The sequence below is a fragment of the Aspergillus uvarum genome (assembly GCF_003184745.1).
Source record: "Aspergillus uvarum CBS 121591 unplaced genomic scaffold BO82scaffold_13, whole genome shotgun sequence".
Classification (NCBI taxonomy): domain Eukaryota; kingdom Fungi; phylum Ascomycota; class Eurotiomycetes; order Eurotiales; family Aspergillaceae; genus Aspergillus; species Aspergillus uvarum.
Window position 1 is genome coordinate 142,300 of NW_020291310.1, and position 26,161 is coordinate 168,460.

The 26,161-nt window shown below is 53.6% G+C and overlaps 9 protein-coding genes across 9 annotated transcripts; 4 read left to right on the top strand and 5 right to left on the bottom strand.

Annotated features, from left to right (window-relative positions):
• Positions 1–5,821: 5,821 nt before the first annotated feature.
• BO82DRAFT_372750 (folliculin domain-containing protein) lies at positions 5,822–7,482 on the top strand (the record flags this gene model as incomplete). The annotated part of the gene is made up of 2 exons (XM_025637331.1): positions 5,822–5,833; positions 6,109–7,482. 2 exons carry the CDS (start codon positions 5,822–5,824, stop codon positions 7,480–7,482), a joined length of 1,386 nt encoding a protein of 461 aa, XP_025494148.1.
• Positions 7,483–10,356: 2,874 nt separating this feature from the next.
• On the bottom strand, positions 10,357–13,377 carry grc3 (putative RNA processing protein Grc3). The gene is made up of 5 exons (XM_025632214.1): positions 13,302–13,377; positions 12,845–13,235; positions 12,669–12,795; positions 12,307–12,618; positions 10,357–12,257 (listed from the first exon to the last, which is right to left on the bottom strand). Exons 1-5 carry the CDS (start codon positions 13,333–13,335, stop codon positions 10,587–10,589), a joined length of 2,535 nt encoding a protein of 844 aa, XP_025494149.1. The 5' UTR covers positions 13,336–13,377; the 3' UTR covers positions 10,357–10,586.
• Positions 13,378–13,527: 150 nt separating this feature from the next.
• Positions 13,528–15,031, top strand: BO82DRAFT_330600 (DNA-directed RNA polymerase I subunit RPA34). Its single transcript, XM_025633105.1, has 2 exons — positions 13,528–13,890; positions 13,946–15,031. Exons 1-2 carry the CDS (start codon positions 13,739–13,741, stop codon positions 14,709–14,711), a joined length of 918 nt encoding a protein of 305 aa, XP_025494150.1. The 5' UTR covers positions 13,528–13,738; the 3' UTR covers positions 14,712–15,031.
• A 961-nt stretch (positions 15,032–15,992) lies between these two features.
• On the top strand, positions 15,993–20,641 carry atg26 (UDP-glucose:sterol glycosyltransferase). Its single transcript, XM_025631828.1, has 3 exons — positions 15,993–17,401; positions 17,456–20,074; positions 20,128–20,641. The coding sequence occupies exons 1-3, from the start codon at positions 16,103–16,105 to the stop codon at positions 20,350–20,352; spliced, it is 4,143 nt and encodes a 1,380-aa protein (XP_025494151.1). The 5' UTR covers positions 15,993–16,102; the 3' UTR covers positions 20,353–20,641.
• A 15-nt stretch (positions 20,642–20,656) lies between these two features.
• On the bottom strand, positions 20,657–21,669 carry BO82DRAFT_330606 (tubulin-binding prefolding complex subunit PAC10). The gene is made up of 3 exons (XM_025633106.1): positions 21,549–21,669; positions 21,012–21,474; positions 20,657–20,883 (listed from the first exon to the last, which is right to left on the bottom strand). Exons 1-3 carry the CDS (start codon positions 21,566–21,568, stop codon positions 20,782–20,784), a joined length of 585 nt encoding a protein of 194 aa, XP_025494152.1. The 5' UTR covers positions 21,569–21,669; the 3' UTR covers positions 20,657–20,781.
• A 264-nt stretch (positions 21,670–21,933) lies between these two features.
• BO82DRAFT_390426 (TMEM199/VMA12 family protein) lies at positions 21,934–22,911 on the top strand (the record flags this gene model as incomplete). The annotated part of the gene is made up of 2 exons (XM_025638517.1): positions 21,934–22,224; positions 22,303–22,911. The coding sequence occupies 2 exons, from the start codon at positions 21,934–21,936 to the stop codon at positions 22,909–22,911; spliced, it is 900 nt and encodes a 299-aa protein (XP_025494153.1).
• A 352-nt stretch (positions 22,912–23,263) lies between these two features.
• Positions 23,264–24,802, bottom strand: BO82DRAFT_305366 (uncharacterized protein; the record flags this gene model as incomplete). Its single annotated transcript, XM_025632215.1, has 4 exons — positions 23,264–23,771; positions 23,848–24,462; positions 24,562–24,677; positions 24,735–24,802. 4 exons carry the CDS (start codon positions 24,800–24,802, stop codon positions 23,344–23,346), a joined length of 1,227 nt encoding a protein of 408 aa, XP_025494154.1. The 3' UTR covers positions 23,264–23,343.
• BO82DRAFT_29534 (uncharacterized protein) lies at positions 24,759–25,341 on the bottom strand. Its single transcript, XM_025631858.1, has one exon. The coding sequence runs from the start codon at positions 25,123–25,125 to the stop codon at positions 24,805–24,807; it is 321 nt and encodes a 106-aa protein (XP_025494155.1). The 5' UTR covers positions 25,126–25,341; the 3' UTR covers positions 24,759–24,804.
• On the bottom strand, positions 25,207–26,081 carry BO82DRAFT_352341 (mitochondrial 37S ribosomal protein uS14m). Its single transcript, XM_025634660.1, has 3 exons — positions 25,942–26,081; positions 25,652–25,823; positions 25,207–25,571 (listed from the first exon to the last, which is right to left on the bottom strand). The coding sequence occupies exons 1-3, from the start codon at positions 26,046–26,048 to the stop codon at positions 25,509–25,511; spliced, it is 342 nt and encodes a 113-aa protein (XP_025494156.1). The 5' UTR covers positions 26,049–26,081; the 3' UTR covers positions 25,207–25,508.
• Between the last annotated feature and the right edge of the window lie 80 nt (positions 26,082–26,161).

Here is a 26,161-nt window from a genome sequence, read left to right on the forward strand (position 1 = left end):
CCCGGAGACCTGGTAACCGAGAGCAACCCATATGCACGAAAGCGGAGAATCATCGGCTGGAATTGCTGCACTGGTGGCCAAGCATCGAGATTGAGACAGTTAGACTACTGAGTCTCCGTACTCCGTCCTTCCGAGCAAACCAAACCGCCGGTGGTTGAATTGAGCGAATTCTGGGCATTGTTTCTGGTTTGTTTATCTGCTCCGCTCAGGGCAGGCTGCCGTGGTCGTTTCCTCCTTTCGTCGCGCGGTGTCAGGTCTTGATCCACTGTTGATCCAATCACACGATTCGATTGCCACGTGGAGTTCAGGCCCAGTTCTTTTTTTCTTGGTTGTTTGATTTGTGGTAGGTCGAGGCAGGCGATGCTTAGTGATGCGGTGGGGAAAACCTGGACCTGGAAATGGAATTGACTCAATTGAATTGCAGATGAGAATTGAAAGGGTCCACTTTTTTCTTTCTGTGTTGTGAGTACGTAGTTTTGTTCTTCCGCCGCCCGGACTGCGTAGTGGTGCCCGTTGCCCTAGCCTTTCATTTACCCGCCACTGCACCACAGCTTTCGCTGATCCCACCCGGCGTCGTCGTGTGCTTTCCTTCCTCTTCTCGTGCGTGCGGTGCTTCTGGTTCTGGTAAAGTAAATACGTTTCCGCGGTAATTTGTTTTGAACTGTCGTACCATGGATGGCGAATCGAACTTCTCGCTGATCGTCACGGGCTATGATCGCAATGCGACCTCATCATCGGTGTGATCCAGCCAGCAATTGAGTAGGATAAGATCTCCCCAAAAGAAATGCAGCGGCGAGGCTGAAGATAACCCCGATAAGCGCGATGCGGTGGTTCTCCAGTAGAGATTATCGGCGGGGAGGGAAAATGCACCCTGGGATGCGGAGGCCCGGACTACAATCGACCCTTGCTATATTACTACGGTACAAAATGATACGACTTATCCTAAGCCAGGGCTGCCAGGCCCTGAGATAGGGGTTTACTGATAACACCTATCGCTTTCCGTCAAGTCAAAGGCAGTCACCCCTGGCATAGATAGTGTATGTAGGTAGATGGATAGATCGCTTCCTTTTAGAGTCGATCTATCACGACCGGGGCGCAGACCAGGCAACAATTGGGGCCCAGGGCAGTCAGTAGTAGTCGACCGGTCGGGGCTGTCGGTCGCGAGTGATAAGTCGAGGAACAAAAAAAAAAGAAAAGAATGAATGGTCAATGGCTAGAATGATCCATGGCGCAAAACACACACACACACACACACACACACACACACATTGACCGTCTACATGAGTACATCCATGATGTACTGAAGTACTGAATACTGTAGGTACTGTACATCAAAGTAACTAACTTGTCAACCATGACTTATGATGCAGTGTGACGTGATGACCGACCCCCAGTCAAAGTCAACCAAAGTCAACCGGGAAGCTGCCCGGTTCGAGAACTTGAGTCGGCCTAGTTCAGCCTATGGTGTCGGCTTAATTTCGTCGAAATTTCGAGAGTAAGACACTCACTCCTCCCCGGATAATGAATGAGACATTCTCGTTGCTAGGACAGAAACTGAATAATAAAGTTACGTGGGGTGTCAGGTAAGGAGAAACAACAGCAAAACAACAGCTGTGTATGGAGTACAGTACCCTGGGTACAGTAACTATATGTTAAGAGTAAGTCAGTCAGTCGCCTAGGCCGCGGAAACTGTCATGGTTGCATGAGGGGAATGCGAATTTAGCTACCGCGGAAGCAGCAGTAACCGCTACAGTAACAGCTGTAAGGACGGAGTCTCCGTACTGTATGTGCTGCACTCCGCATGCAGAAAATGGAAGCAAGAACACTTCCGCGTGGCTAGGAGGGGGTGGAGCTGAATGCACCGCAATGTTCAAGGCAGATCGAGAGCATGTATTCTCCTGTCTAAACGAATCTAGTATCTAGTAGTTACTCGTAACTAGGAATCTCGATAGTACCGTAGTTCGATGCCGTGAGCCGATTGAGGGTTCAGGGTTCCAGTTCCAATCCCGCTGCCGTTTTCGCAGGATTGGAATCCATCCCGGTTGGGCCAGTCCTCAACCCGACCGCGAGCAAATCGGAGCGTAAGGAATCGGAAGCGACTCGAGGGGAACTCCTCCTCCGTAACATTCCATCCATTTTGTTGTCTGACTCGAACATCAGCATGGATCTATCTGACTACCTCGGACTATCGGACTACTCAGTGCCTTGCTCGTTTCGGGAAGAGAAGGAAGAGGTGAAGGGATAGGGCGAGACAAGCGAAGGGCCAAGGCCTGTACTAACTATACTACGGAGTCCTTTCCCTTCCTTAAAGTTCTAGATTGCTTCGGGTTTAAACTTCAAGGCAACAAGCAAAGCGGTAGCGGGGAAGGATTGCGTTGCTCATCTCCAAAAGTCTTGAACGTAGTAGTTGCGTTGTGGTATATACCTACTCCAAATCACCACTCCCACCGCGCCTACTAGACTATGTACTCCAGATTCCCTCCGCGTCGCAAGCCCATGACGATCCATTACAAGAATCATCTCATTATTGCGACGCAATGAAATCAATCTCCTACATCCCGCGAACGAAAACACCCCCAACCAACACGGCCTGTTTCGTCGGGTCTCAAGCTGGCGGCCATTTATCCGACCGTTGCACTTACTTTTTCCAGTGCCTCCTTTTTTTTTTTTTTTTTTGTTCTTTTCTTCTTTTTCCGTTGATATACCATACCCTATCCTTGATTATTGATCGCCCTTGGGGCGGGCATGTGACAGGCAGCAAGTCCTCTCGCATTTCGCACTCTTACTGAGTTGGGTTTAAGGTCTAATGGGTGGCTGAACTCGCACGGGAGAAAAAGAAAGAAGAGAAAGAGAGGGTCTGGTCTGCCCTGTCGAGCAATATAATCGTCATCCAATATTGATTGATTACATACTGTACAAGGGAGTTGTAGTTCCTCCCGTTCCCTACATTACTCATGTAGTGATGATGATGCCGCTGATGATGCGGGCAAGGTGGCGGAGATAGTCATGCCAATCCCCGATTCACGGACTGACTGTCTGGGGCCGGTCATCCATATTTCCCACCCGTCTGGATAATTCCATTCCGTCTGGGGCCCTCTCTTTTTTTTTTGTTTTTTTTTCTTTCTTTTTTTTCTTTGGGAGGGGGTCAATAAAGCGTAGAGTATGTACGAGTATGCGCGTCAAGATTGAGAATTGTGATGCGGCGGCGACGGAGAATGGGGAACTTTTCTGGAGGAACTCTCCCCCGCCCACTCAGCTTACTTCTGTTTTTTTTTTTCTTCTTTAAATTCAATTTGTGTACAGACTTACAGTAGGTCCTGTACTCCGTACTCCGTAGTTTACTCCATACTTCCCTCATCCGTCGCAGCCCGCAGGGATCCAAGGAGGTGAAAGTAAAAGTAAAAGTAGAACCCTGGTTTGCGCTTTCGGCTATCTCGGACATGGGCGGCGGCAATTATTTGATGTGTATGTATGTACGAAGTATGCTGGGTGGTGTCTGTGATCGATCTCGCTCCGGGGGGGGCTTTGCGTTCTTTGACAATGATCAATTGGCATTTTGTCTAGCTTGTGATTCCCACTAGGCGCCTGCATGACATCTTTATCTTGCTTTTCTTTTTTGCTGCCCAGCAGAAGGAGATGAAAAAGAAAAAGCAATTACTCAACTATGACGGCCAGAACAAAACAAAACAAAACAAAACAAAAACATAACAAAGTAACGGTGAATACGAAAGAGATGAGGGGGGAAGATGAGGAGGAGTGGAGAGAGGGAGGGGGCACCGAGAACGGAGGAGGGCCGTGGAAAGAAGCAGCAGCAAGATGGTCGAGCAATGATCAACAGAGAGAGAGAGAGAGAGAGAAGGAATCGGCGCATTCCAGTTATCGAGTAATTGAAGGGGATCCTTGCCGATACTACTTGGCTGATCGGAACCAACATCCTATCTGGGAATATCAACGGAGTGCCTGAGGGGGCTGACTGGAAATTCCACCGAAACAATGGCAATCATTGAGGTAGGCTTATATGAGTACGTAGAGCGCGAGACTGAGTGTGTTTGTGTGTTGTGGGTTGTGGTATGTGCGTGTACAATATGTGTGTACAGTATGTGTGTAGTATGTGCGTGTGGGCGAGTGGACTGGGCTAGAAGTCGAGCATCTCCGGTGGGAACGAATTTGACTTCTTCCATCTGCCGTTCTATAGGGCTTCGATTGCGTAAAACGAAGCAGATTAGCGGCCAGAGGCCGTCCCGTCAAATTGGGTACGGAAGTTTGTTAGGGTCCTTCGGGCGTTTGGCAAGTACCGCCAAAGGGTTCCGAATGGGATTTTCTGGTTATTATTGAGTACCTACGAATACCTCCGAGGTCGCTGCCTTAAGTAACCACTGACCATTATAGTGTCAGGCGCGGTTTCTTCCTTACAGCCGGCAGACACTATGGTTCAGGGATCGGCAAAGTTATCGGATATGGTTGTGAGGAAGGAAGGGGAAAACGAGATAGATGACGAGGATATACTACGTTCCCATGCTCTCTTCCCGAGTCAGACTGTCAGCAGCAGCAGCAGCATCAGCGATGCGATGAATGCCAACTAACGTAGACTAATGCTTGATCTGGTTTTACAAGTGGCTTTCCTGCTAAATCGCCTTAGGCCGAAACCGTTTTCTGTCGGGCTCCATCCGGCTGACGGGCTGAAGGGCGACTAGTCTCGGGCTTCTTCTAGGTGACCATCCATCGAAGGAAAGGGGGGAGGAAAGAAAGCCTGAGGTTAGGTATGAGTATTCGATAGTCTATTTTAATCCGCTATACGGGGTACATCCAGCGAGACTCTGTTGCTGCTACGTATGTGTACTTCGTTGTGAGGGAAACTTTTGCACGAGACATGGAACGATGAACTGGTGGAAGTATGGAAGCACTATGAATTTTGGCCACTGTACGGATGGAGTATCATGTATGTTGTTACATGTGTATGTTAACTTTGCTTGATAATCTGGGTGGATGGAAAGTTCCATTGGTGGTGGTGGTTCCTGCCCTCAAGTGGGTATGGTTACGTTACCGTTGGCTGTGTTATTACCCAGTGTTACCGACTTCTTACCAAACCAACACCAAAGCCGGCACAGGCCAGACCAGCCCATTCAGTGCCAGTGAAGTTCACTCTGCCGCGGGCGCTGCTACTTTACCTACTAAGACTACACAGTACGAATACTCAGTTGCTGCCGATGCGCTCCACTTCCGGCCCTGGCTCCTCTTTCCACTCTTCTTCCCCCCCCCCCCCCCCTCCCTTCCCTTTCCTTTCCTTTCCCGATTATTATCAGAAGCTCACTAAAACAATCTCAGGAAAATTAAACTAAACTAAAACTAAAATGTGTCCGTGATTATTCTACCTTGTTTCCGCTCGACCCTCTCCGTCGCGGCCTATGTCTCTCTCTCTGTCTCGCTCTTATTCTACCGCATCCCCAAGTCCCGCTCTTCTGGACTTTCTCTCTCCTCTCTTCCTTTTCTTACTTCTCCTCCTTGTCTTTGCTTTTGTCCCTGCAAGCTGGTCTTTGCAGTTGCAGTTGCACTGACTGACCATTGATTGCTTGTTGCTTACTGATTCAACCGATCTCAACTTTCCCACTCTCTGGTTCTGGGTCAGCCTCACCCAGAATTTCTCCCTCCCACACCCATCTACTATTCCTCCTTCTCCTTCTCTTCTCTGTGGTGGTCAATTTGCGTCATTGCCTGGGATTACCACCACTGTTGTCACCTACATTGCAACCGGGAAAGCATGTATTGCAACAATGGTCTAGTGTGGTTGTTGGGTTTCGCTAGACCTTAAGCTTTCGCAGACATGGATTTCATAGTAAGTGACGCCCCTCGTCTCTTCCTCCTTCGTCGCAACTGGTTTGGTTCTACCCGTGAGAACGCGTGCCTGTGATGTGTTACGTTCGATTGGGTCTCAAGCGCATGCAATCGCATTGTCTCCCGCATTATCTCGCCCGCGGCTGGACGCAACGATGTCTGAGACAAGCGTGCGACATGGCAAGGGGATTCTTTTCTTTTTGGCTCTGCTTCTGTTCCGCTCCGCCCTTCAGCATCAAATCTAGCGCGCCAGTGAACTAACCGACGCGCCTCTAGCTTTCTTTGACGCATTTCTGCGAGGTGCATGGTCCAACCTCGATCATCTGCTCGCAGGTTCTCCCTTTCGCCTGCCAACAATGCTATCCCGAGCCTTCCGACTATTCTCCCACCGATACCCCTGCCACCTCTCACGATACCGCTTCCTCTCATGGCATGCAAAGTCACACAAACAGCAAGCCCCCTTCATCCGCCAAACTATCTGAAAGGAGCCCGGAAGCCGGCGACCGGTCACCTCGGATTGAAGACCACCCGTACTTTTTGAAGACCAAGACCCCACCCGCCGAGACCCAGCAACCTTCGAGCCATCTGGGAGGCGCGGAGGGGGACACCTGTGCCAGCTGTAGTTTGACGCTACCGGAAAATGTAAGCAAACAGCTACCGCCTGGGGCACCGGGGGCACCCAAGAGTGACGGCAAGGGTCGGAACGGTAGTCCGGTCCTGCGCTCCCGGCAGGTGGTTTACACCTGTGGCAATAGTTCTGCTGATCATGAAGATGGCGACCCGCACGTCCATCAATCTTATCCGGAGTCTCTCCATTCGTCCTCGGTTACGTCGGATGCTTCTTGCCACTCACATATTCTCACCTACCTGTCCCTGCGTGGACCTCCAAATCCTACCGATTACGCCCTTCTTCGTCGCTCGTCGATCCGGACCCTGAGTTGTGAGCTCTTACCCCGCGGACTATCGTCCGGACCCTTGAGTTTCGGGGACGGAATCGCTGGCTATACCATTGCGTTCGTCTTTCGTCTTCCCGATTCAATGGCTCGTGGGAAACGACGCAGCTACGCTTTCCTCGCCTTGGCGGGTAGAGATGCAGGCAGGGCATTCCGGGCGTCCCCCGTCATCTGGCGAACCTTCGGGCGCATTGCAGCCGGCATGGCGCATTCAGCAGAGAAGTTCCAGGAAGAAGAAAAACGCCGGGAGGAGCAGAACAAGGGCCCTGACCGGGACGGAAATAAACCGTACACACCTGTTTCTTCATTTCTCACCGGGCGTGCACTGGATCCGGCCGGTCAACTCCGCCGGCCTGGTCCCGTTCGTGCAAGGAACCTATCGGAGATTACGGGGAACCAGTACATTTTTGCGGAAATCCACGCGCACTTCGTAGCTCTTCTCCAACAGCTTGGCCATCAGTTCGGCACATACCCGGTCTCGGAAGAGCAAATCATCAGCACTATCCGCGAAGAGGAAGGCATTGCTGCAGCGAGACGACAGTCTACCTCTATGGCAGGTGGGAAGGAAAAGTCTCGGCGCAAAGCCTCCCAGCGATTCGATGATGATACCGATCTGGGGATGGCAACTCTGAACTTGTCTTCTGCCGCCGGACCAAAGCCTATCCCCATCACCGCTCGCCGACCTGTTGTCGCCTGAGTTCTCATGGCCCCTTCTTTACAACAAGTGGATGTTCCACTCACGATCAACTGATCCACAACACATCAATCATGTAGTGTCTTATTACACTGCCTACTACACTTTGCTGCCCCACGTGATCCTCATTTCGGACACTTTGATCGAGCTTTACGGTGTTCGGGTCTTTTTCTTTTTATTTTTTTTGCATCTGCTTTTTCCTCTGCGGACTTTTTACGGGATTCCACATAGACTACGGCGCCTTCTTTAAGATTGAGATGGAGTTTGGGCACATTCCCGGGTTTGCTCCAATGGTTTTCAGCATGTCCTTAGACAAGCGGCCCCTGTTTAGCTTTCGCTTCTTTCCCCCGCGCCCCGTGTCAGTGGGTGGGGACTGTCTTATTATGATACTAATTTCGAGAGGAGGGAATGATGTGGCTCATGAATCCATGATTGAATGTCAGTACGAGGCAACGAAGGATGCACTTGTGAGACATTTGGCATGCATGCATGTAACTTATGGGTTTAAGGGTCTTATGGGACTTAATCACGATTGTATTATTAGATCGAAGTAAAGCTTCTGTGTTTTGCTCATCAATTCCATCGAGTACCAGTACTGGACATCTGTCTATAGATCTATGCGTCGGAACCCAGAGGTGGCGTGGCGGTGTGGCTGAAGGGAGACACGCACCCGCCATGCTCGGAGTTTAATGCACCTCAATCCTGTATGTGTCCATTTCAAGACAGTTATCAAAATGTCCGAGATAAGCTCCCATCTGACATGCGCAGGGCGCCATTGGCGTCGTACCCGAGTCATGACTGATTAGATATCTAGCCGATGATTGTAAGTATCTGTACGAGTATTATGTACCTCGTTAGCTCGGTATATAGATGTACCATACAAATAATCTCGATCATCCCATGTTATCGGGGTCTGTGGGGAACCCTACCCTGATTGCGGGGGTTATCAATGAACAACGTATGTAGTTTGGTGCTCGTTGCGGACTTTTCAGCGTGAAACGAGAGGCAGTGGAGACTAGTCGGTGAAAAATGCAGAGCTATGATGCCGGATATCTAGCCAGGGGTTGAGGCATTGACATCAACAACCCCCGAGGGGGGAGGTTGATTTCTCAATCACAGCATTGATATATCATTGACCTAGCAGTATATAGTTCTCGGACCCCAACATAGTGGTACTGCCCTGTATCTTCCAGAGCGGTTGGAAAGACACTATCAGATTATGCATGATTCTCTCGAGCGTTGGAAGGCATTAGTCCCGAACTCCAACCCTAACTCATGTCTTATGTGTTTGAATGCGCGCGGATGCGTGGTGGAACCACTGGGACCTATTTCGAATCGTAGTCACGTATTTTACTCAAAGAAATAAAGAATCGAACGAGGAGCGATAGCTTGGCTGTAGGGACGTTCGAGACAAGAGGAAGAATGGAAGTGCAGCCAAGGGGAGAAAGCGGTCATATTGGGGGGGGGGGAACCAAAAAAAAAATTGAGATCCCGACAATAGGATGTAGATCTGGGTTGGCGAATCAGAGGCACATTCGAGATATACTAGTTCAAGTTCAACTAGATCCAAACCATATCCTTTGCCCTCCTCCTCCTTTCCCCTTGGCGACCTCCAGGTGCTGTTGTGCTTATTGCTCCTTCGTCGTTCCTGTCACTCTGGAAAAAAGGGGGGGGGGAGAGGGAAGAGGAAAACGACACCGTCTTAGATGGGCCCGCAGGTGCTCCGGTCGAGTGAATTGTCGTTCGCATCCTCCTCGTGGACAAGGGTGGGATCGTCGTGAGATGTGCTGTTCGATGATGTGTCGTTTGAGGTCGGCCGTGCGGCGGAAGGGGCGGTCGTAGGTGCAGTTCTTCCACTCGCAGCGGGACTGGGGGACGTGACTGGGTCTGGGTCTGGAGGGGGTCATTATTAGAGGATTTGATCCTTGAGGGCAAAAAGAGGGGGGCAACGTACCGAGGGGGGGATTCAGACTTGGACAATGTTGGGAGAGGCATTTGAGGTCCCTGGGGAGGAAGAGATGGTGGTTGGGGCGATGCGATAGCTGAGCTCGTGAAGGTGTTGGCCAGAGAGATCTCCGTAGACTTATGTATCTCTCCTGGTGTATAAATCGGAGCTGGCCAGAGCCATGCTGCACTGATATCAGAGGCCGATAGTGGGACGAAAGGCGGACTGCTATTCTCGGATCCTGTCTCTGGGGGAGGACCCACAGAGAACAAGTCTGAGGTGGGATGCGTTGGTGGAGGAAGCCAATCTTGCATCATCGCCTGCGCGGGCGTATAAGACATGTGTGAATAGTAGGGTTGAAGATGGCCACTTTCTTCAAGGTGGAGAGTAGAATCCGGATGATACAATGTGGGAGCTTCACCTACGCGGTAACGAGGAGGGCACATGCTGGATTGATAGACGGGAGGACAACAGGACGAAGAGATTAGTATTGTTCAAGAGTGAAGGGTCACGGATGGTATTTATACTAAGAAGCACCAATCTCCAAGATGTGGGCGTGAGATTGGGTTGGCTGGACTGGCTTGGCTCGGATTGTATAGTACGTGCATGGTTTAGCTTCCCTCCATCTTCCCTCCAATTTCCCTCCATTTTCCCTCCATTTTCCCTCCATCTTCCCTCCATCTTCCCTCCATCTTACCCCGATCTACCCATCACTTACACACCGTCTGCCCACCGTCTGCCCACCGTATGCCCACCGTCCACCCACCGTTCGCCCAAAGGATAACCACCCCTGTCTTCCGTCCATTTCCATCACCAATTCCAGACATCGATAAACCGCGCCCTCTCTGCGAGACGGGCCATATGGATCGACCAGCACGGGCTGAGCTCAAGATTACTCAGGCAACAGAATGACCGTGCATTAGCGCTGCTTTCAATCTGAATCGCAAGCACACTGACACCAGAGGCTTGTTTACTGATATTAGACGTAGGCCAATCCCTTCCAACATTTGATCTATAAACCAAGTCATACCAACTTTTTCACACAGTTCCCCATCAATCCAAAATCCGTCTATATACACCTGGCAGAAAGACCACTGAAGCCGGAAATCCAAAGAGTCCAAAGTCCAAATTTTCAGGCATTAGCCACTATCGTCCCTACCAACTACCAATCCCCCTCCCCCTCACTTCCACTCCCCGAATACGCCTTCTTCCTCAACTTCCACAGTCCCTTCTCCCGCGGCGTACCCACTGCGCCGTCCGCCTGTCGATTCCGGGGATCCTCGATCACCGTCATCCAGGGCACGTTGGTGCTCGCCCGGCGGACGCGATCCTTAAGCAACTCCGTCACCCGCTGGTGGCTGCGTGCCTCCGCGGCGTCGACGGCCTTGGCCTGGCCACCGGTCCGCTTGGCGAGCTTCTCAAACGCGTCCCGGTGTCGTTTCTGCGCCGAGCGCGCCGCGTAGTAGTCCTCGCTGATCGCCCAGTTGGGGTTGTCCAGGAGGCCGCGCACGAGGACCAGCGAGTGGCCCTGTTGGCGGGCCTTTTCGATCTGGGCGCGGGGGATCGGGGTGACGAGGTCGATGGTGTGGGAGGCCGGGTCGATGGAGCGGACGAGGGCCAGACCCAAACTGTGGGATTTGCGCGGGTCGAGCGGGTTGGAGCTGCCGGAGCCGGCGAAGAGGTAGGGGAGGGATTCGTGGGGGGTGAGGGTGATGTTGGAGGCGAGGGTCGTTGTTGTGGCGGGGTTTGGGTGGTTGGAGGGCCCGTTGTTGTTGTTGTTGTTGTGGTCGTTGTCGTCGTCAGCCATGCTGATGTCGGAGGCGGCGTCGCTGGCGTCGGCGGTAACAGCCGAAGTAGTGGTGGTGGTGAATTCGGGGGTAGAGTTGCCGCCGAGAAGCGCGTTGGGAGATTCCACGGCGATGACGGCGACGAGACTTCCGTCCAGAACTTCAGAGAGCAGATCGGGATGGATCTGCGAACCCATGACCATGATGCCTTGGATGTCCTGGTTGGGGCCAGAGTAGTGAACCTGGAAGGGCTGGGTGCGCGAGAGGGGCTGCTCGAGCCACAACGGGTGATCCATGTCGCTGGAGTGGGTCTTGTGGAAGTAGGATTGCATCTGCATGGACCGGAGCTGCGCGCTGGACCGGCTCACAAAATCGGTGGGTTGGGATGGAAGGATCGTCAGAGGTACTTTGGCCTGTGCGGCGGCCTGACCCAGAGGCTCGATCACCTCGGCGGGCCCCTTTTCGCTCATGTAGACCACGTCTGAAAGACCCAGAGAGCTCACGAGGTAGGTAGCCACCTCGAGTCCAAGGCCGAAAATCCACCCAGGGTAGTTGATAATCAGGGGGCATTGGGGGTAGCTCGCCAGCAGAGAGCGGTAGCGATCCATGAGGTCCTTGGCCGCTAGGACGTAGTGATCCGGGTCTTCCTTGGGGGAGCTTGCGCCGATGTGATGAGCTCGAATTATGGTGCCGTTGCGGGAATCGTCCAACGATGGGTGAGAGAATGGAGGGCCAAAGACTGGGGAGCGAAGATGGGCAAGGTATACTTGTCCCATGGGAGAAAATTCAGGCTGGCCGGGGTCGAGATCGAGAAAGGCGACGCCGTCGGTGTTGCGATAACTTGACTCGGTTTGCGGAGCAGGACTGAGAAGGTGGTTGAGAAGGTAGCGGCTGAAAGTGGACTTTCCAGAGGCCTTGGGACCACAGATCAGGGTTCGGAGTCGCCCACCGCGCTGAGACAGGGACTTGATGGCTGAACTCCACTGCTTCTCGAGATGCAGGGGTCGGAGGTGTCTCTTCAAGGAATCATCCGCAGAGGTGTATAGCTGGAGGAGGATTAGTCGTGGATCAGACAGAAGGAGGGATCAGACTTACCACTGAGAACGTGCGCTTGGTCGAGGGCGACACATTCTTCAATGTGATCTTGTCGGCCGCGGTGTTCTTGCTGTTCCATACTCGCTCATACAAGGGCGACATATGCCTGAGACGGTAGATGCCGCTGTGACATGACATGACTTCTATCTCGGCCGCACCGTCCACTCCAGACACGCATTTGATCACCGGCAAGGAATGCGTCGAGGGGGCGTAGACTCTGTAGACTCGAGACGAGGGATGCAGCTTCGCACCCATGAGGCTAACCACGCCACGCTTAACCCAGAGGTCGTAGTGACCGATAAAGACAAGACTCTAGACTTTGTAAGTATGATGATGTCCGATGTTAAATTGTAAGGTCGTACCATCTTCTCTTTGATCCGGACGCAGAGCCTATGCTCGTCGCTGTACACCACATTGTTCTTGTTCAAGCGGGTCTTCGACAGGGGAAATTCTTGCAATTGCACAGGGGTGTCCGCGGGCGACTCGAATCTATAGATATCAGTAAAGGTTTAGGAAGCTTGCAAGGGAAGGTCTTTACTCGTCGCCATCTCCCTGCAGTGACGCAAGCCCGACACCACTGGCTTCCTCGACGGCGGCAACTTCTACCTCCGACTCAGCGTCTGATGAGGCTTCATCCTCGCTGGGTTGGGATTGTTCCTCAGCCGGTCGCCGTGAGTCTTTCTGCGAGCGTGTCACCCTGCGCGCCTCTTCTGTCGGTTTCTCGACCGGATCAGCATCCTTTCGCCTTGTAGATCGCCTCGGCTTGGTACGTTCCTGCTCGACTGCGGTCGCTTCTTCCGGGGAGTGTCGGGCCTTTTTCGAAGGAGGCTCGCTGGCCGACTCGTTGGCGACTGGCTTCTCGACTGCTACTACTGCACTTAGCGCTTGCTGCTGACGAGCTTTGCGGGCCGCGAAGGCGCTGACCGGAGCTATCAGAAATCGAGTCAGTAACAATGCACACCCGCGCAACCATTGATTCACAGGGAAGGAAATACCAGCCGCTTGCGACTTCTCCGCTTTTCTCTTCATAGTTCTCGATCGAGCGATTGAAAGCACCCAGGATTACCGCTGTAATGCGCAAGAGCGAGTGGTCTGCGGCGGGACTGCCAAAAAAGGTTCATATTTGAGGCCGCGGACTTTCTCGGGTGGTCCGTGCTTCGCGGAGCAGAAAAAAAGGTTATCGTCCAAAAAGTCCGGATCGGGTTTCTCGCAACTTGCCCAGACCCAAGCCTCGTGCATTTTGTCTCAGCTGTGTTATCGCGCCTGATTCCGAACGCACTCTCATCTCTACGCACTTGTTAATTTTCTCGCTTGAATTCGATCCGCAACCGTGGTCACGGGGTAGCGCATAACTGCTCGGCGTTCCGCTTCGTACGTAGCGGCCTCTTCCACTTCCAGCAATTCGCATACAACAGTCATCCCGAGAGGCGCCATGGCATTCAAGTCAGAAGAGAAAGTCCCCGTCTCCGACGAGGATGTTTCGATGGCTTCATCCTCGGCTGAGTCCGCGACCAGTTCGGCGGGTGAGTCGAGCAGCGAGAGCGGAAGCGACAGCGAGAGCGAAAGCACACCAACCTCTACCAAGTAGGCTTTGCGAGACCACTTGGATACACATGACCACTAACCGCCTAATTCCTAGGCCTTCGGCCCACGCCCCTCAACCATACAAGGCACCCTCCGGATTCAAGTCGGTGAAACAGCAGAGTGCCCCGAAAAGCAATGTCTCCTCGCTCCTGTCCGATCTGCGCGGCAAGCAGGTTTACCACATCACCGCGCCGGACTACCTCCCCCTCTCGAAAGTCGAAGAAGTCTCGTTGGCCAAGATCATGCAAGGCAAGCCGGTCCTGAAGTACAAGGGCGTACAATACGGCATCCCCGTGGAGAGCATCAAGCAGCCCGGGGTGGGCGGACAAACCCTCCAGCTCTACGACCAGAAAACCAAGACCTACTACAGCACGGCCGCCAGCAACATCCCGAGCTACCACATCCAAGAGCTGGTGGACCTGCCCCGCGCGTCGGAGGAGGACATCCTCGCGGCCGCCAAGGAGCAGGTCAAGCCCCCGCGCAAGCAGCCTAAGAACCTGAAGATGCGCTTCCACCCCGTCGGAAGCGGACAGCTGCCCCCCGAGACGATCGGGTCCAGTGCCGAAGAGTCCGACGGAGACGAGCCCACGTTCAAAGTGCCCAAGTCGTCGGAGAAGGAGCGGGAAGAACGGAAGCGCAAGCACCACCCTACGGAGGAAGAAGGAGCGCCTAGTAGCGAGGTGTCCCGCAAGAAGTCCAAGAAGCACACATCGTCCCAGGACGCGGAGCCTGTAGAGGCCGATGAGGACAAGAAGAGCAAGAAGAAGTCGAGTAAGAGCCGAGACGAGAAGAAGCGGAAGAAAGCGGATAAGGCGGCTTGATTGAGGCGATGATTGGGGGGGAGGGGCTGCTATCCTTTGTTTCTTCTATTAAAAGTTGGCATTACTAGACAAGGTGTAATCTTGCGGCTCCGTTTGGCATGTGATAATTATGTGACTGTTGTCTACTTGTATATATGCAACAATCGCCTGTGTCGCAAATTGCAATAGGGTGCAGTATTCCAAGTTGGAGGGCAGGACTCTATTTTCAGACGAGGGTTATTCTGGGCCCACCGCCGACAACAATTAGTGCCGATCAACCCCGACTTTGGGTTTCGAACAGGGCTGCTAGGCGTAACTTAGCCACTAACTCCTCGTACTGGAGCCTCGTGGATCATAAAGACGATAGAACGATAGAAGTTGGGGCCTGCCAGGCTGCTGCCCGGACAACCGTTCACATGAGATCGGATAACCACATGGAGGTTGCAATAAGTTTGAATTTATCAACTATCCAAAGTTCCAAAGTAGTTTGCCAGGGTCCTCGTCCTCCTTGCGCTGATTGAGGTGGTAATTTATATTTCCACCCAGATACCGCTGAGTAACACCGGTCTTGCTTACATTAGCAGAACAAACCAATGAGGGGCAAGTGTAGCATTGATCCCGACTCCGGGGGAAATCACATGCCCAAGTATTGATTGGTCACTATAGATTCAGTGAACAGCTGATACAGACTGGAGCCAGACATGACGCCAGTGGAGTCTTCTCCCACCCCCGGACCCCCCCAAGTACTACCTTAACTGTTCCTTAACTTATCTATTGCTTGCTTGCTTCCTTTGCTCTGCATCACACAACTCAACCAAACCAGCCTGCTGCTACTGCGGCTGTTCCTGCTCGACCGCCTATTTCTTCTTTCACTCTTTATCCTTCCTTACATTCCAGAAGCTCTCCTCCCCCCCTTCCCACAATCTTTCAAACATCCTAGTCTCTCCTTTTGACCATGCTTCCCCAACTTCGGTCTCTGCTGCCTTGACGGCTTGACCAGCCTTGTGATTCCGGCACTTCTTCCATAGCTCCAGGCTATCTGTCAACCTGCCTTATCAGACAGCTGCTTTTCTAGCACACGTCCGGTGCGTTCGATTTGACTTTCGACTCATCCACTTTTTCTCTTTTTTGTTCACAACCTAGAGGCGAAGCTCTCGCTCTCTGTGATCATTAACTATACTCCTTTGACATAACGGGTCACATGCTTCAAGATAGCTGTGTACTCTCTTGACCCTCTAACGTGACTCGAACCTACACCTACTGACTCCTTTGATCCTGAAGGGCCGATCACGTTCCTCATCGCCATCATCCGCACTATTATTGTCAGCATCTGCATCAAGCTCATATTCTCTGTGCCTGTTCATTTCAGAGTTCACTCGTTTGTCCCACATTTTCTTTCAACCGTTACAACCATGCGACCCTTTATCGACGATACCAAACGGCGAGTGGACCGGAGGCTCAGCGCAAGCAAGCAGTCCATCTCTTCCAGCCGCATCTTTGCCAGTGCTTTCCCGGAACGACTAAAAGACGACCACGATGCGCAAGTCGACTTCTCTGCGCCCCCCGCCGGCGTCGCAGCTCGCGACGGTCACATGCAGTACATGCAGCAATCCATATTCTCCATGATCGCCGCTGTGGGCTCTAGATCGGACTTCCATGCACGATTCGACGAATCAAGCGACAGTGATGGGGAGAATGAAGACCGCACTCCAAAGGAGCATGAAGACATCACATCGACTTCTGCGTCGCCCAACAAGGTCGGGCCCGGTAGTCGCCGGTCTCCCAAACCCACAGGCCCACCGCAAGATAGAGGGCGTCGTCACCAGAGGGTCTTGTCTGAGAACAAGCTTTTGCGATCATTCATGTCGACAGCCAAGCGAGGCAAAGAGCGAGAACCCACCATACATTCAGAACCACCCACGGACGATGAGATGTCTCGGGCCTCGACCCCCAGACGACCACGCAGTGCTACGCCGCGGGCGGCCCCTGTTCTCAGTCGCATGGTCGAAGCACAAGCCGCATTGGACGCGAAGGAGTCTCCCGAAAGCTCCTCGGACCGAACGGACGAAGAGAGCGACAAAGACCACAAGCAGTCGTCGGGGACCTCCCTCTCCGTGCGACTCAAAGAGATGTTTGGGTTCGACGCCCCGGAGAAAGTGGTTGTCGAGTATGCGTGTTCGCTCTTACAGAGTATGCTGCTTCAGGGATACATGTATGTCACGGAAGGCCACATCTGCTTCTATGCCTACTTACCCAAGAAATCGACTGCGGCTATCAAATCCGGGTTTCTCTACAAACGGGGCCGGAAGAACCCTAAATACAATCGCTACTGGTTCTCCCTGAAAGGCGATGTGCTCTCATACTATGCAGACCCCTCGAATCTGTACTTCCCCAGCGGCCACGTCGATCTCCGCTATGGGATCTCTGCATCCTTAGCAGAACCAAAGGACAAGAGCCGAGAGACGAGAGATTTCCAGGTCACAACCGATCAGCGAACCTACTACTTCAGAGCAGACAGCTCCGCGAGTGCCAAGGAATGGGTCAAGGCTCTACAAAAAGTCATCTTCCGGACTCATAATGAAGGCGACAGTGTGAAGATCTCCTTTCCGATTGAGAGCATTATAGACATAGAGGAAAGTCCGATGGTCGACTTTGCCGAGACTTTCAAAATCCGTATTGTCGAGAGCGAGGAAACATATGCGATTGACGAGGTACGTTCATCGACTCCAATGCCGAGATGGCATCCACTAATTCGAGTCACGCAGTACTATTTCTCCTTTTTCGATTCCGGCCAAGACGCTTTCAACTATCTGAAAGGTCTTGTTGACAATTCCCCGATGAAACGGTCACAGCAGGCTCTATCACCTCAACCCAACCATTTGACTCGCTCCCGTCGTTCCCGGGTGGCGCAAAATAGGTGGTCAATCACTAGTGGTACAAGTCAACCTCGAGGCGGCGCGAATGCTAGCATGCAGCGACGGAGAAGTGCAAGCACAGGTCAGGTTGTATTTGGCAATGATCCGATGACCATGTCTCCTTCAACGAGACAGCAGGACTCATCGACGTCGTTTAGCCATGCCCTGGAGCACACCACCGAGTCTTCTGCCCTCTTGCAGTCAATGACAGACACAACAGAATCGGCCAGTCAGATCCTGAACAGAAGCGACGTCTTCCACTCTCCTACAATTCAAAGCTTACGGAGAGGTCCTTCCGCAGCTAGTCGAACCCCCCGGCGATACTCTGATGAAACAACTCGATCGATGCATGCCTACGGCAACGATACTGCGGGGCCTGCATTTACCAGAGAAGGGCAAGAAATCCAGTATACTCAGAGTGACTTTGACCAGGAAACTCAAACTCAAGGCTCTTCGCGAATACAGCCCTCGGCGCACGCTCTGAATGACATCGTACGGGCGGGAACATACCCTTTGCAGCGCGCTGCCGGGTTTGCGGAGTATCTCAAAACGCGGTCGAAGCAGATGAGCAACATCCTTGCAAGTGAATCTATGGGCTACATAGAAAAGGTGTCCGGGATGTGGGCCGGTGGCCGGAAGCATTACGGAGAAGCCGAGGGGATACTTGCCGACGATCAAGCCGTCGATCCCGAAGACAAGGAGAGAGGATGCAAGGATGGTGACCGGTTTCGTGCGCACTTTGCGCTACCCCCCACCGAAAAGCTCCAAGCGACCTACTTTGCATATCTACATCGAGTGCTGCCACTCTACGGCAAGATCTATATCAGTCAGAAGAAGCTGTGTTTCCGCAGTCTTTTGCCGGGAACTCGCACTAAGATGATTCTCCCTTTGAAGGACATTGAAAATGTCGATAAGGAAAAAGGCTTCCGATTTGGCTACCATGGCCTCGTGGTCGTGATTCGAGGCCATGAAGAGCTGTTTTTCGAGTTCAGTGCTTCTGATATCCGGGATGATTGCGCCGTCACACTGCATCAAGGTCTTGAGACGGTGAGATTTCTGGCAGAGTCTGGGCTACTCGGGGAAGAAGACGAGAAGGTTGAGTCGGAAGCAGCAAAGGCAGAGCACCGTATGCTTCTTGAAGCACGGCTGGATGCGTCTGTGCTGCAAAGCTCCCGCTCCGCGCTCGTGGAGTCCTCTGAACTTCATCCAATTTTTGATGACCCACGCGCCTCCATCATCAACTTCAAACCCACTGAGTCCCTACGAATCACATGTCTGACCATCGGTTCCCGTGGTGATGTGCAGCCATACATTGCCTTGTGCAAGGGCCTCCTTGCTGAAGGCCACCGGCCTAGGATCGCAACTCATGCAGAGTTCGGGCCCTGGGTGAGAAAGCACGGCATTGAGTTTGCGCCTGTGGAGGGCGACCCCGCGGAACTGATGCGGATCTGCGTGGAAAATGGAATGTTCACGTATTCGTTCCTTAAAGAGGCCTCAACGAAGTTCCGGGGTTGGATTGACGATCTACTGTCTTCTGCCTGGAAGGCCTGCCAGGACAGTGACCTGCTCATTGAGTCGCCGAGCGCGATGGCTGGCATCCATATCGCCGAGGCCCTTCGCATCCCATACTTCCGTGCCTTTACGATGCCTTGGACCCGGACACGAGCGTATCCACACGCGTTTGCCGTCCCGGAGTATAAAATGGGTGGAGCCTATAACTACATCACGTATGTGATGTTTGACAATGTCTTTTGGAAGGCGATCGCGGGGCAGGTGAACCGGTGGAGAAAGATCGAACTAGGTCTCAAAGCGACTGGACTAGACAAGATGCAACCGAACAAGGTGCCATTTCTTTACAATTATTCCCCTACTGTGGTACCTCCACCCTTGGACTATCCCGACTGGATCCGCATCACTGGGTACTGGTTCTTGAACGAGGGAACAGACTGGACTCCACCGGCAGACTTGATGGGATTCATTCGACGTGCTCGCGACGATGGCAAGAAGATAGTATATATTGGGTTCGGCTCAATTGTCGTCTCGGACCCATCGGCTCTCACTCGGACTGTCGTTGAAGCGGTCCAGAAGGCGGACGTGCGTTGTATCTTGTCCAAAGGATGGTCTGATCGACTGGGCGACCCTTCAAGTGCCAAAGCAGAGATTCCCCTGCCACCGGAGATCTTCCAGATCCAGGCTGCACCTCACGACTGGCTCTTCTCACAAATCGATGCCGCAGCGCATCACGGCGGGGCGGGAACTACTGGGGCTAGCTTGCGTGCTGGCGTGCCTACCATCATCAAGCCATTCTTCGGCGATCAATTCTTCTTCGGCACCCGAGTCGAAGACCTGGGAGTAGGTATCTGCATGAAGAGGCTGAATGTGAGCGTTTTCTCGAGAGCCTTGTGGGAGGCGACCCACAGCGAGCGAATGATTGTGAAGGCACGCGAACTGGGCAAGCAGATTCGAAGCGTAAGTTCCTCTTCAGAGGCAATTACTGCATCGGCAGGCTAACGTCAAAACAGGAAGATGGGGTGGATACCGCGATCCAGGCCATCTACCGGGACCTCGAGTATGCGAAGGATCTGGTCCGACAGCGGTCGATTGCTTCGTCGACGCCATTCTCGCCGACTCCTGCAGCCAAGACCATCGCGGAACAAGAGGCCGATGACGACGTGGCCGACATTGAAGAATGGACATTTGTGGGCGAGGACACTGATGTGGACATTGCGAAGCGAATGCGCGAGTGAACAGTGTTTCACACTGGAGGGCTGCGTATGCGGACCCTCGACTGATAATGATTTGATGATTACATATTCCAACATGGATAATCGATAGTAATGACCTGTTTAAGGGCTCTGTTGTTCCGGGGTTTCAAGATGCATGAGCAGGTTGAAGCAGAATTGTATGCGTGAGCATTTATGATGTTTTTGCTCTTTGTGTTTGATGAATTATGATGCTTTGGCAGGGGGATTACTGCAAGATACACTCTAATTGCTATTCTCGCTGGAATATGCCTGACACCCTTATATAGATTGAACAGTAATAGACTTAGTGGTGCTAAAAAGAAGAATCTGCTTGTGGTTGACAGAAGTACCTACATCCATACATACATACATTGCAATGATATCAAGACGCCAGCGATGACAAAAACCAAACCGAGCCCGAAGTGTTGTTGTTTATTGCTTCTCCTCCTCCTCCTCCCCCTTCCCCTCGACCTTTTCTTTCCGCCGTTGCACGACATCCCAGTTATAGACTCTCGCCGTCGCGACTTCCAGCGTCTACCAGAGGAAGAAGTTAGCATTGAGAACCCGTCACTTTTCCCATTTCACCCCAACAAACCCCAACCCCACCCCAAACAACGACCAAACCGAAAACTCCCGAAAAGAAAAGGCGAGACGAGACGAACCGTAATCTGCTCCCGTAGAAACTCCAGATCCTCCTCGCAGTTCTGCAGGGACGTCTCGGCGACGGCCAGCTTCTCCGCGAGCATGGCGGCGGCCTCGGCGATGGGGTAGGCGAGCATGACGTTAGCGCCGAGCCAGAGGTAGACCTCGTCGGCGTCGGCGGGGGCGACGGTGGCGCGGGCGTAGAGGGTATCGTTGAGCTCGAAGTTGGTCTCCAGCGGGGCGTCGGTGGATTTCCGGGACGACAAGAACCGCACCATCTCGAGCGTCTTGGTGATGTCCGGGATCTTGTCGCGCAGGCCCGCCGCCCGCTTCGTCGTGTTGACCTCCATGAATTGGTACTTGGAGATCATCTCCTGGAAGGACCGCAGGGTCGGTTCCACCTCGGCGCGGCTGGAGACGTAGTCTGTGACGGCGTCGATGAAGGGGGCTGCGGGGATGCCGCGGGGGTTTGTTGTTGGGGGGCTTTTTTTTTTGGAGGGGTTAGCTTTTTGGTGGTTTGGAATTGGTGGGGGGGGTGGGGGAGAGGAAAGACGTACGCGGGTTTGGAGTCTGTCATTTTTAATTGCTGGGATTGGGGGTGGGGGGTTGTTGGTGGAAGAGGAATAAGAGGGGAGCGGCGCAGAAGATGTTATCCAGATTGCATTGATGAAGCTGCGCTGCCAGCCCGCCCAGTTGGATCAGTCAAGTTAGGTTAGGTTAAAGTGGGGGGAGGAATCGGGGCGGGGAGTGGAAGGTGGTTGCTTGTTTGGGAATGGTGCCCTGGTGCCCTGGTTTTCTGCCGGTTTAATCAGAAGTCCACCGCGGAGCTGCGGCGGAACTACTACATACACTACACGACATCGTCCTCCCATAACAACAGTCGAACGAACCAACATCCACAATGCATCACGACTAGTCTACACAACCAGTCCCAACAGCAGAATGGTCAATCTCACCACCACCGAGACCATCCTCGCCGCATACGAGGCCGTCCCCGCCTCCGCCCGCCAAACCCTCGCTCTGCCCTCCGCGCTCCAACTCGCCGACCCCATCTCCCACGCCCAGGTGATTGAGCTCGCACGATACTTCCGGGCGAACCTCCCCCCTCAAGAAAATGATTCCTCGAGTACAACCTCCCATCCCGAATCCAATCCCCGGAGCAAACGAAGCCTAAACACCCTCCTCCGTGGCACGAAGGTCTACATCCCTCCGCCTCCGCCCAAACCCGAGCCGGTAAGCTGTCCTCCGGTCCCTGCCCTTCACCCTTCACCACCCCTCCCCCCAACCCAAACTAAATTCCCGCTGGAACAGACAAAAGAATACCTCGCCCACAAATCCCGCCTCCTCGCCGCCGCCGAAGCAGACGCCTACAACCGCATGACCAGTCCCACCCCCCTCCAGCCTTCCGCATTCAAGAACAACCCGATCTTCACATCCAGCACCCCCCTCCTCTCCGCCTTACACGACCACCACTCCGCCTCCCCGGAATTCGGCGACAAAGAGACCATCACCCCCTCGCTGGTCTTGAATATCTTCCTGTCGGTGCTGATCACGGGGTTCAGCGTGTTCTGGGCCCTGCATGTGTGGGTACCTGCCGGGGCTGGGGCGAAGGTGTTGGTCGCGATGGGGGCGGCGCTGGGCGTGGGCGCGGTCGAGGTGGGCATTTATGCGATTTATCTGCGGAAGATGCGCGTGGCGCGGGGAAGGGAGCGGAGGGTGAGGGAGGTTAAGGTCGTGGTGGGGAGGGAGGTGGTTGGTGGTGGTCTTGGTAGGGATGGTGGTGGTCAGGGTGGGGATGGGGAGGATGTTGCTGCTGGGACGGGTGTCAAGGAGGAGATCTGGGGGAGGGGGGTGAATGGTGGGGTGAGGAGGAGGGTGAGAGAACGGTGGGAGGAGAAGGAGAAGGATGCACAGATGTAGTGTGGACTGTACTTATCACTTGTATGATTACGATGAACAATGTGGCATTGTAAGTTTCGTTGAGGTGTGTGGGGAGTTCGGTGGATATTTGTAAGCATTGCAGGTCATGGTTAGTGTCTTTGTCTGTTTTTGAAGATGCGGTGGGTTCAGTATGGGGTAATTGGCTAAGCTGGCCTCGAAGACAACGTCTGGCCAACTTGTGCACCAGCCTTGTGCTAACCACTGGGCATCTGGAATATAATGCCGAGTCGGGCAGTGGAGCAAGAGCTACGAGATAGTGTCCCCCCACATGCCACTATCCTCCCCTCTGAAGTATCAGTAGAAATACGGAATAACTTTTGAAGCTATCACGCTACAAGACATGATGTATGTCAAGGTTCAGCATGCTCGTTCACCTAAAAAGCCGAACCACAAAAACAAAGACAACGCAACCTAAGAGCGCTCTCCGTCTTCAGCCACGTTCGCCTCGACCGCATCATCCCCATCAGCCTCCACTGTATCATCCAACTCACCACCGTCAAAATGCATAATCTCCAACCTCGCCTCTCCGTAGCCCGGATCCGCAAAAGCCTGGTTCAGCCACCCCAGCGCATGCCTCCACGCCTTCAGCATGATGCACTCCGAGTTCAATCCCTCGCCCGAGGCGTAGCAATTGCACCCACTATCAAGCATCGCCTCGACCGGAACCCCCAGGGGCTGGTCCGACAGCACATACCCGCGGCAGCGGGACGCCACAAAGGCCGCAAAGGAGGTCGAATCCGCCGAGGCGGCGTTCTCGTAGTCGCTCCCGAACTCGATCCTGGCCAGTTGAAGCGGATTGGCGAGACAGATCGCCGAGATGAATGGTCTCCAGGAACTCCCTGTTTCATGGCATCGAACTGGCATCAGTATTGCTCTGCCCCGTACGGAAAACCAGGAAGGTACGACAACACTCACAGTGCTTATTCAGGTACCGAAGAGCACCCAGCCCTCCCTCCGAGGCCCCCACAACACTGATTCTCGCATCCGGGCGCACCAGCCGACCCCGCGCGGACAGGATGTCCTCGAACACCCGGTTGACATGTCTCTGCCAGTACTCGTGGCCGGGGATTCGGTTGCGGAGCGACATGCCGGGGGGCGGGTCCACAGCCGAGGGACGGGGCATGTTCTGCCAATGGACCAGCGTGATCGCTTGACCGGAGGCACAGTGCCAGACGAGCTGACCGGTGTTGGCCAGCACCAGCGCGGTGTTGGGCATGTCTGCTGCATCACCATCACCATCACTGTCACCATTGCCACTATTGCCATTGGCCTGGCCCTGCCGCAGGACGGCCCTCGCAAAGGACACGAGCGAGCCTGCGTCGATCCCGTCACCGCCAACGCTGCGGTAAGCCCAGATGCCCAGGTCCTGGATAGGCTCGCCGAACACCACGATGATGTGCGAGGCCGTGGACAGGTTCCTCGACACCATGATCGGGACATGGGCCTCGTTGGTTGTGGCACGGAGCGGGAGGTGCAGATTGACGAGACCGAGATCGCGCAGGCGGGCGCTGACAAGCTTGCGGATGCATTCTGGGAAAGTGAGCACGACTGTCAGAGGAGTAGAGCAGGGACAGAGCAGGAGCAGTGGAAACTCATGCAGATAGCTAGTCGCATCGAGGACCGACATACCGTTCATAGCCTCTCTCTGGACATCATTCCAGCGGCAGTTGCGGTTGATCTTGTACTGGAACTCCTGTGTTGGGTCCGAGATCTTGCGGATCTGGTCCTGGTCGGTCACGAAGTACCTGTGTCCTTTCTCAGCATGATGGCTACTTTGTGACTGGATCTGCTATGAGAGCTACCCCAGTTCTGTCAGGTCCGCTGGAAACACCGGGTCCGTAGGTAGATCTTCGCGGCGGTAGACGAACATCTTCAACGAAGTGAGGTAGACGGAGCCAGTAGTAGTTGTTTTGTTGTTGTTGCGCTGTGAAGCAGAAGTGAGAATGGACAAGAAGCAAAGAGATAAGAGGACAGTAGAATAAGGCAGTGAATTTGGGAAATTGATGCTGAGATGCAGCTTCCCGCTGTGATTTCAAAGGTGAAGCTCCGTTTGCCGTGCAGTGAATGGGAAGGTGAGAGTCCGGTCAGTCTCAACCTCGAAGCGGTTTCTGGCTGTGTTTTCTTAAGGAACGGAGCAGGAACCGTCCATAAAGATCTGGGTTCTCTGCCACCAATCCTGTTCTCGTGTATCATGCACACTGGAGAAAGGCAGAACTGCGCTTCGCTGGTCTTCAGCTGCAAGACAAGAAAGATGCTAGAACAGACAGACCAATTCCGACAGCCATAAGATTCCCAGGGTGTTCCTCCCCCAGAGTGCACCAATCCTAACCCAAGCCAGAACCCCCTCCCCTCAGCAGTCACGAATTCTCATCAAGATCGCTGATTTTATATTCTCGATCAACACCCATCATAACATATAGTACATCTCCTTCCCCCGGGGAGAATGGGAAGGAAGAAGGAACACACAAAAAGAAGAAAAACGCCATCAGGAAAGCACCGAACCAACCCAGAGAGAAGCTTGTCAAATGCACATAGACCCCTAGGTGTCGCAAACGACCACCACCAACCAACCGAGTCTACCAACTGGCCTTCCTCACGCCGGGAAGCTCACCGGCCAACGCCTGTTCACGGAATTGGTACTGTACGGCAAGAAAAGTGCCCTCACGTTAGCTAACTCTATGCCTACCGTAGGTCCTCGAGATAAAGAAGGGGAGCTCACTCTTCCAAGTCGGAAGTCCCGGATGACGGATCTGGCGACACCACCCGCTACACAACGGTTCTTGATCTGGGTGGACCGGGTGTAAGCGTGCATCTGGGCCAGCTGCAATTGCGCCTGGGCACGGGCACGCTGCGGCAGGGTGGTGTTGCGGATCACGTAGCGGAGCGCTTGACTATACAGCGGGAGATGCATTAGCGAGTGGCATTCTCCAGGTCGGACTTGGAAGGGAACAGAAGCGCAAGCCTGGAGGGCGCAGTTCGGCGAGAGTGTAGTGCAGCAGGGCTTCATACCGTTCGACTTCGTTCGCCTCGAAGACTCTCCGCTTGGTGTGGTCACGGATGATCTTGCCGTTGATGAAGCCGCCGAGGTCGAGCTTCTTGTTCCTGAACATAGACATGGTGGGATCGGTGTGCCGGGGGCAAGCGACTGGGGTTCGAGGTCGAATTGGGGATTTGCTGAAGGAGTTCCGATACCCACGGGAGTTTGGCCGGCGCGGCGAAGTCACGGGAA

What these genes read in the sequence shown, in the direction of transcription:
- BO82DRAFT_352341 (XM_025634660.1), bottom strand. Translation starts at nt 26,048, where the DNA reads ATGTCTATGTTCAGGAACAAGAAGCTCGACCTCGGCGGCTTCATCAAC. An exon ending in GAGGCGAACGAAGTCGAACG is followed by an intron (nt 25,824 to 25,941) that starts GTATGAAGCCCT and finishes CCCGCTGTATAG; the next exon opens with TCAAGCGCTCCGCTACGTGA. An exon ending in GGGACTTCCGACTTGGAAGA is followed by an intron (nt 25,572 to 25,651) that starts GTGAGCTCCCCT and finishes CTTGCCGTACAG; the next exon opens with TACCAATTCCGTGAACAGGC.
- grc3 (XM_025632214.1), bottom strand. Translation starts at nt 13,335, where the DNA reads ATGAAGAGAAAAGCGGAGAAGTCGCAAGCGGCTG. An exon ending in TCCGGATCAAAGAGAAGATG is followed by an intron (nt 12,619 to 12,668) that starts GTACGACCTTAC and finishes TACAAAGTCTAG; the next exon opens with AGTCTTGTCTTTATCGGTCA. An exon ending in CCAAGCGCACGTTCTCAGTG is followed by an intron (nt 12,258 to 12,306) that starts GTAAGTCTGATC and finishes ATCCTCCTCCAG; the next exon opens with CTATACACCTCTGCGGATGA.
- BO82DRAFT_330606 (XM_025633106.1), bottom strand. Translation starts at nt 21,568, where the DNA reads ATGACAGACTCCAAACCCGC. An exon ending in ATGACAGACTCCAAACCCGC is followed by an intron (nt 21,475 to 21,548) that starts GTACGTCTTTCC and finishes CAAAAAAAAAAG; the next exon opens with CCCCCCAACAACAAACCCCC. An exon ending in TTCTACGGGAGCAGATTACG is followed by an intron (nt 20,884 to 21,011) that starts GTTCGTCTCGTC and finishes TTCCTCTGGTAG; the next exon opens with ACGCTGGAAGTCGCGACGGC.
- BO82DRAFT_330600 (XM_025633105.1), top strand. Translation starts at nt 13,739, where the DNA reads ATGGCATTCAAGTCAGAAGAGAAAGTCCCCGTCTCCGACGAGGATGTT. An exon ending in AGCACACCAACCTCTACCAA is followed by an intron (nt 13,891 to 13,945) that starts GTAGGCTTTGCG and finishes CCTAATTCCTAG; the next exon opens with GCCTTCGGCCCACGCCCCTC.
- BO82DRAFT_29534 (XM_025631858.1), bottom strand. Translation starts at nt 25,125, where the DNA reads ATGATACACGAGAACAGGATTGGTGGCAGAGAACCCAGATCTTTATGG.
- atg26 (XM_025631828.1), top strand. Translation starts at nt 16,103, where the DNA reads ATGCGACCCTTTATCGACGATACCAAACGGCGAGTGGACCGGAGGCTC. An exon ending in AAACATATGCGATTGACGAG is followed by an intron (nt 17,402 to 17,455) that starts GTACGTTCATCG and finishes CGAGTCACGCAG; the next exon opens with TACTATTTCTCCTTTTTCGA. An exon ending in TGGGCAAGCAGATTCGAAGC is followed by an intron (nt 20,075 to 20,127) that starts GTAAGTTCCTCT and finishes ACGTCAAAACAG; the next exon opens with GAAGATGGGGTGGATACCGC.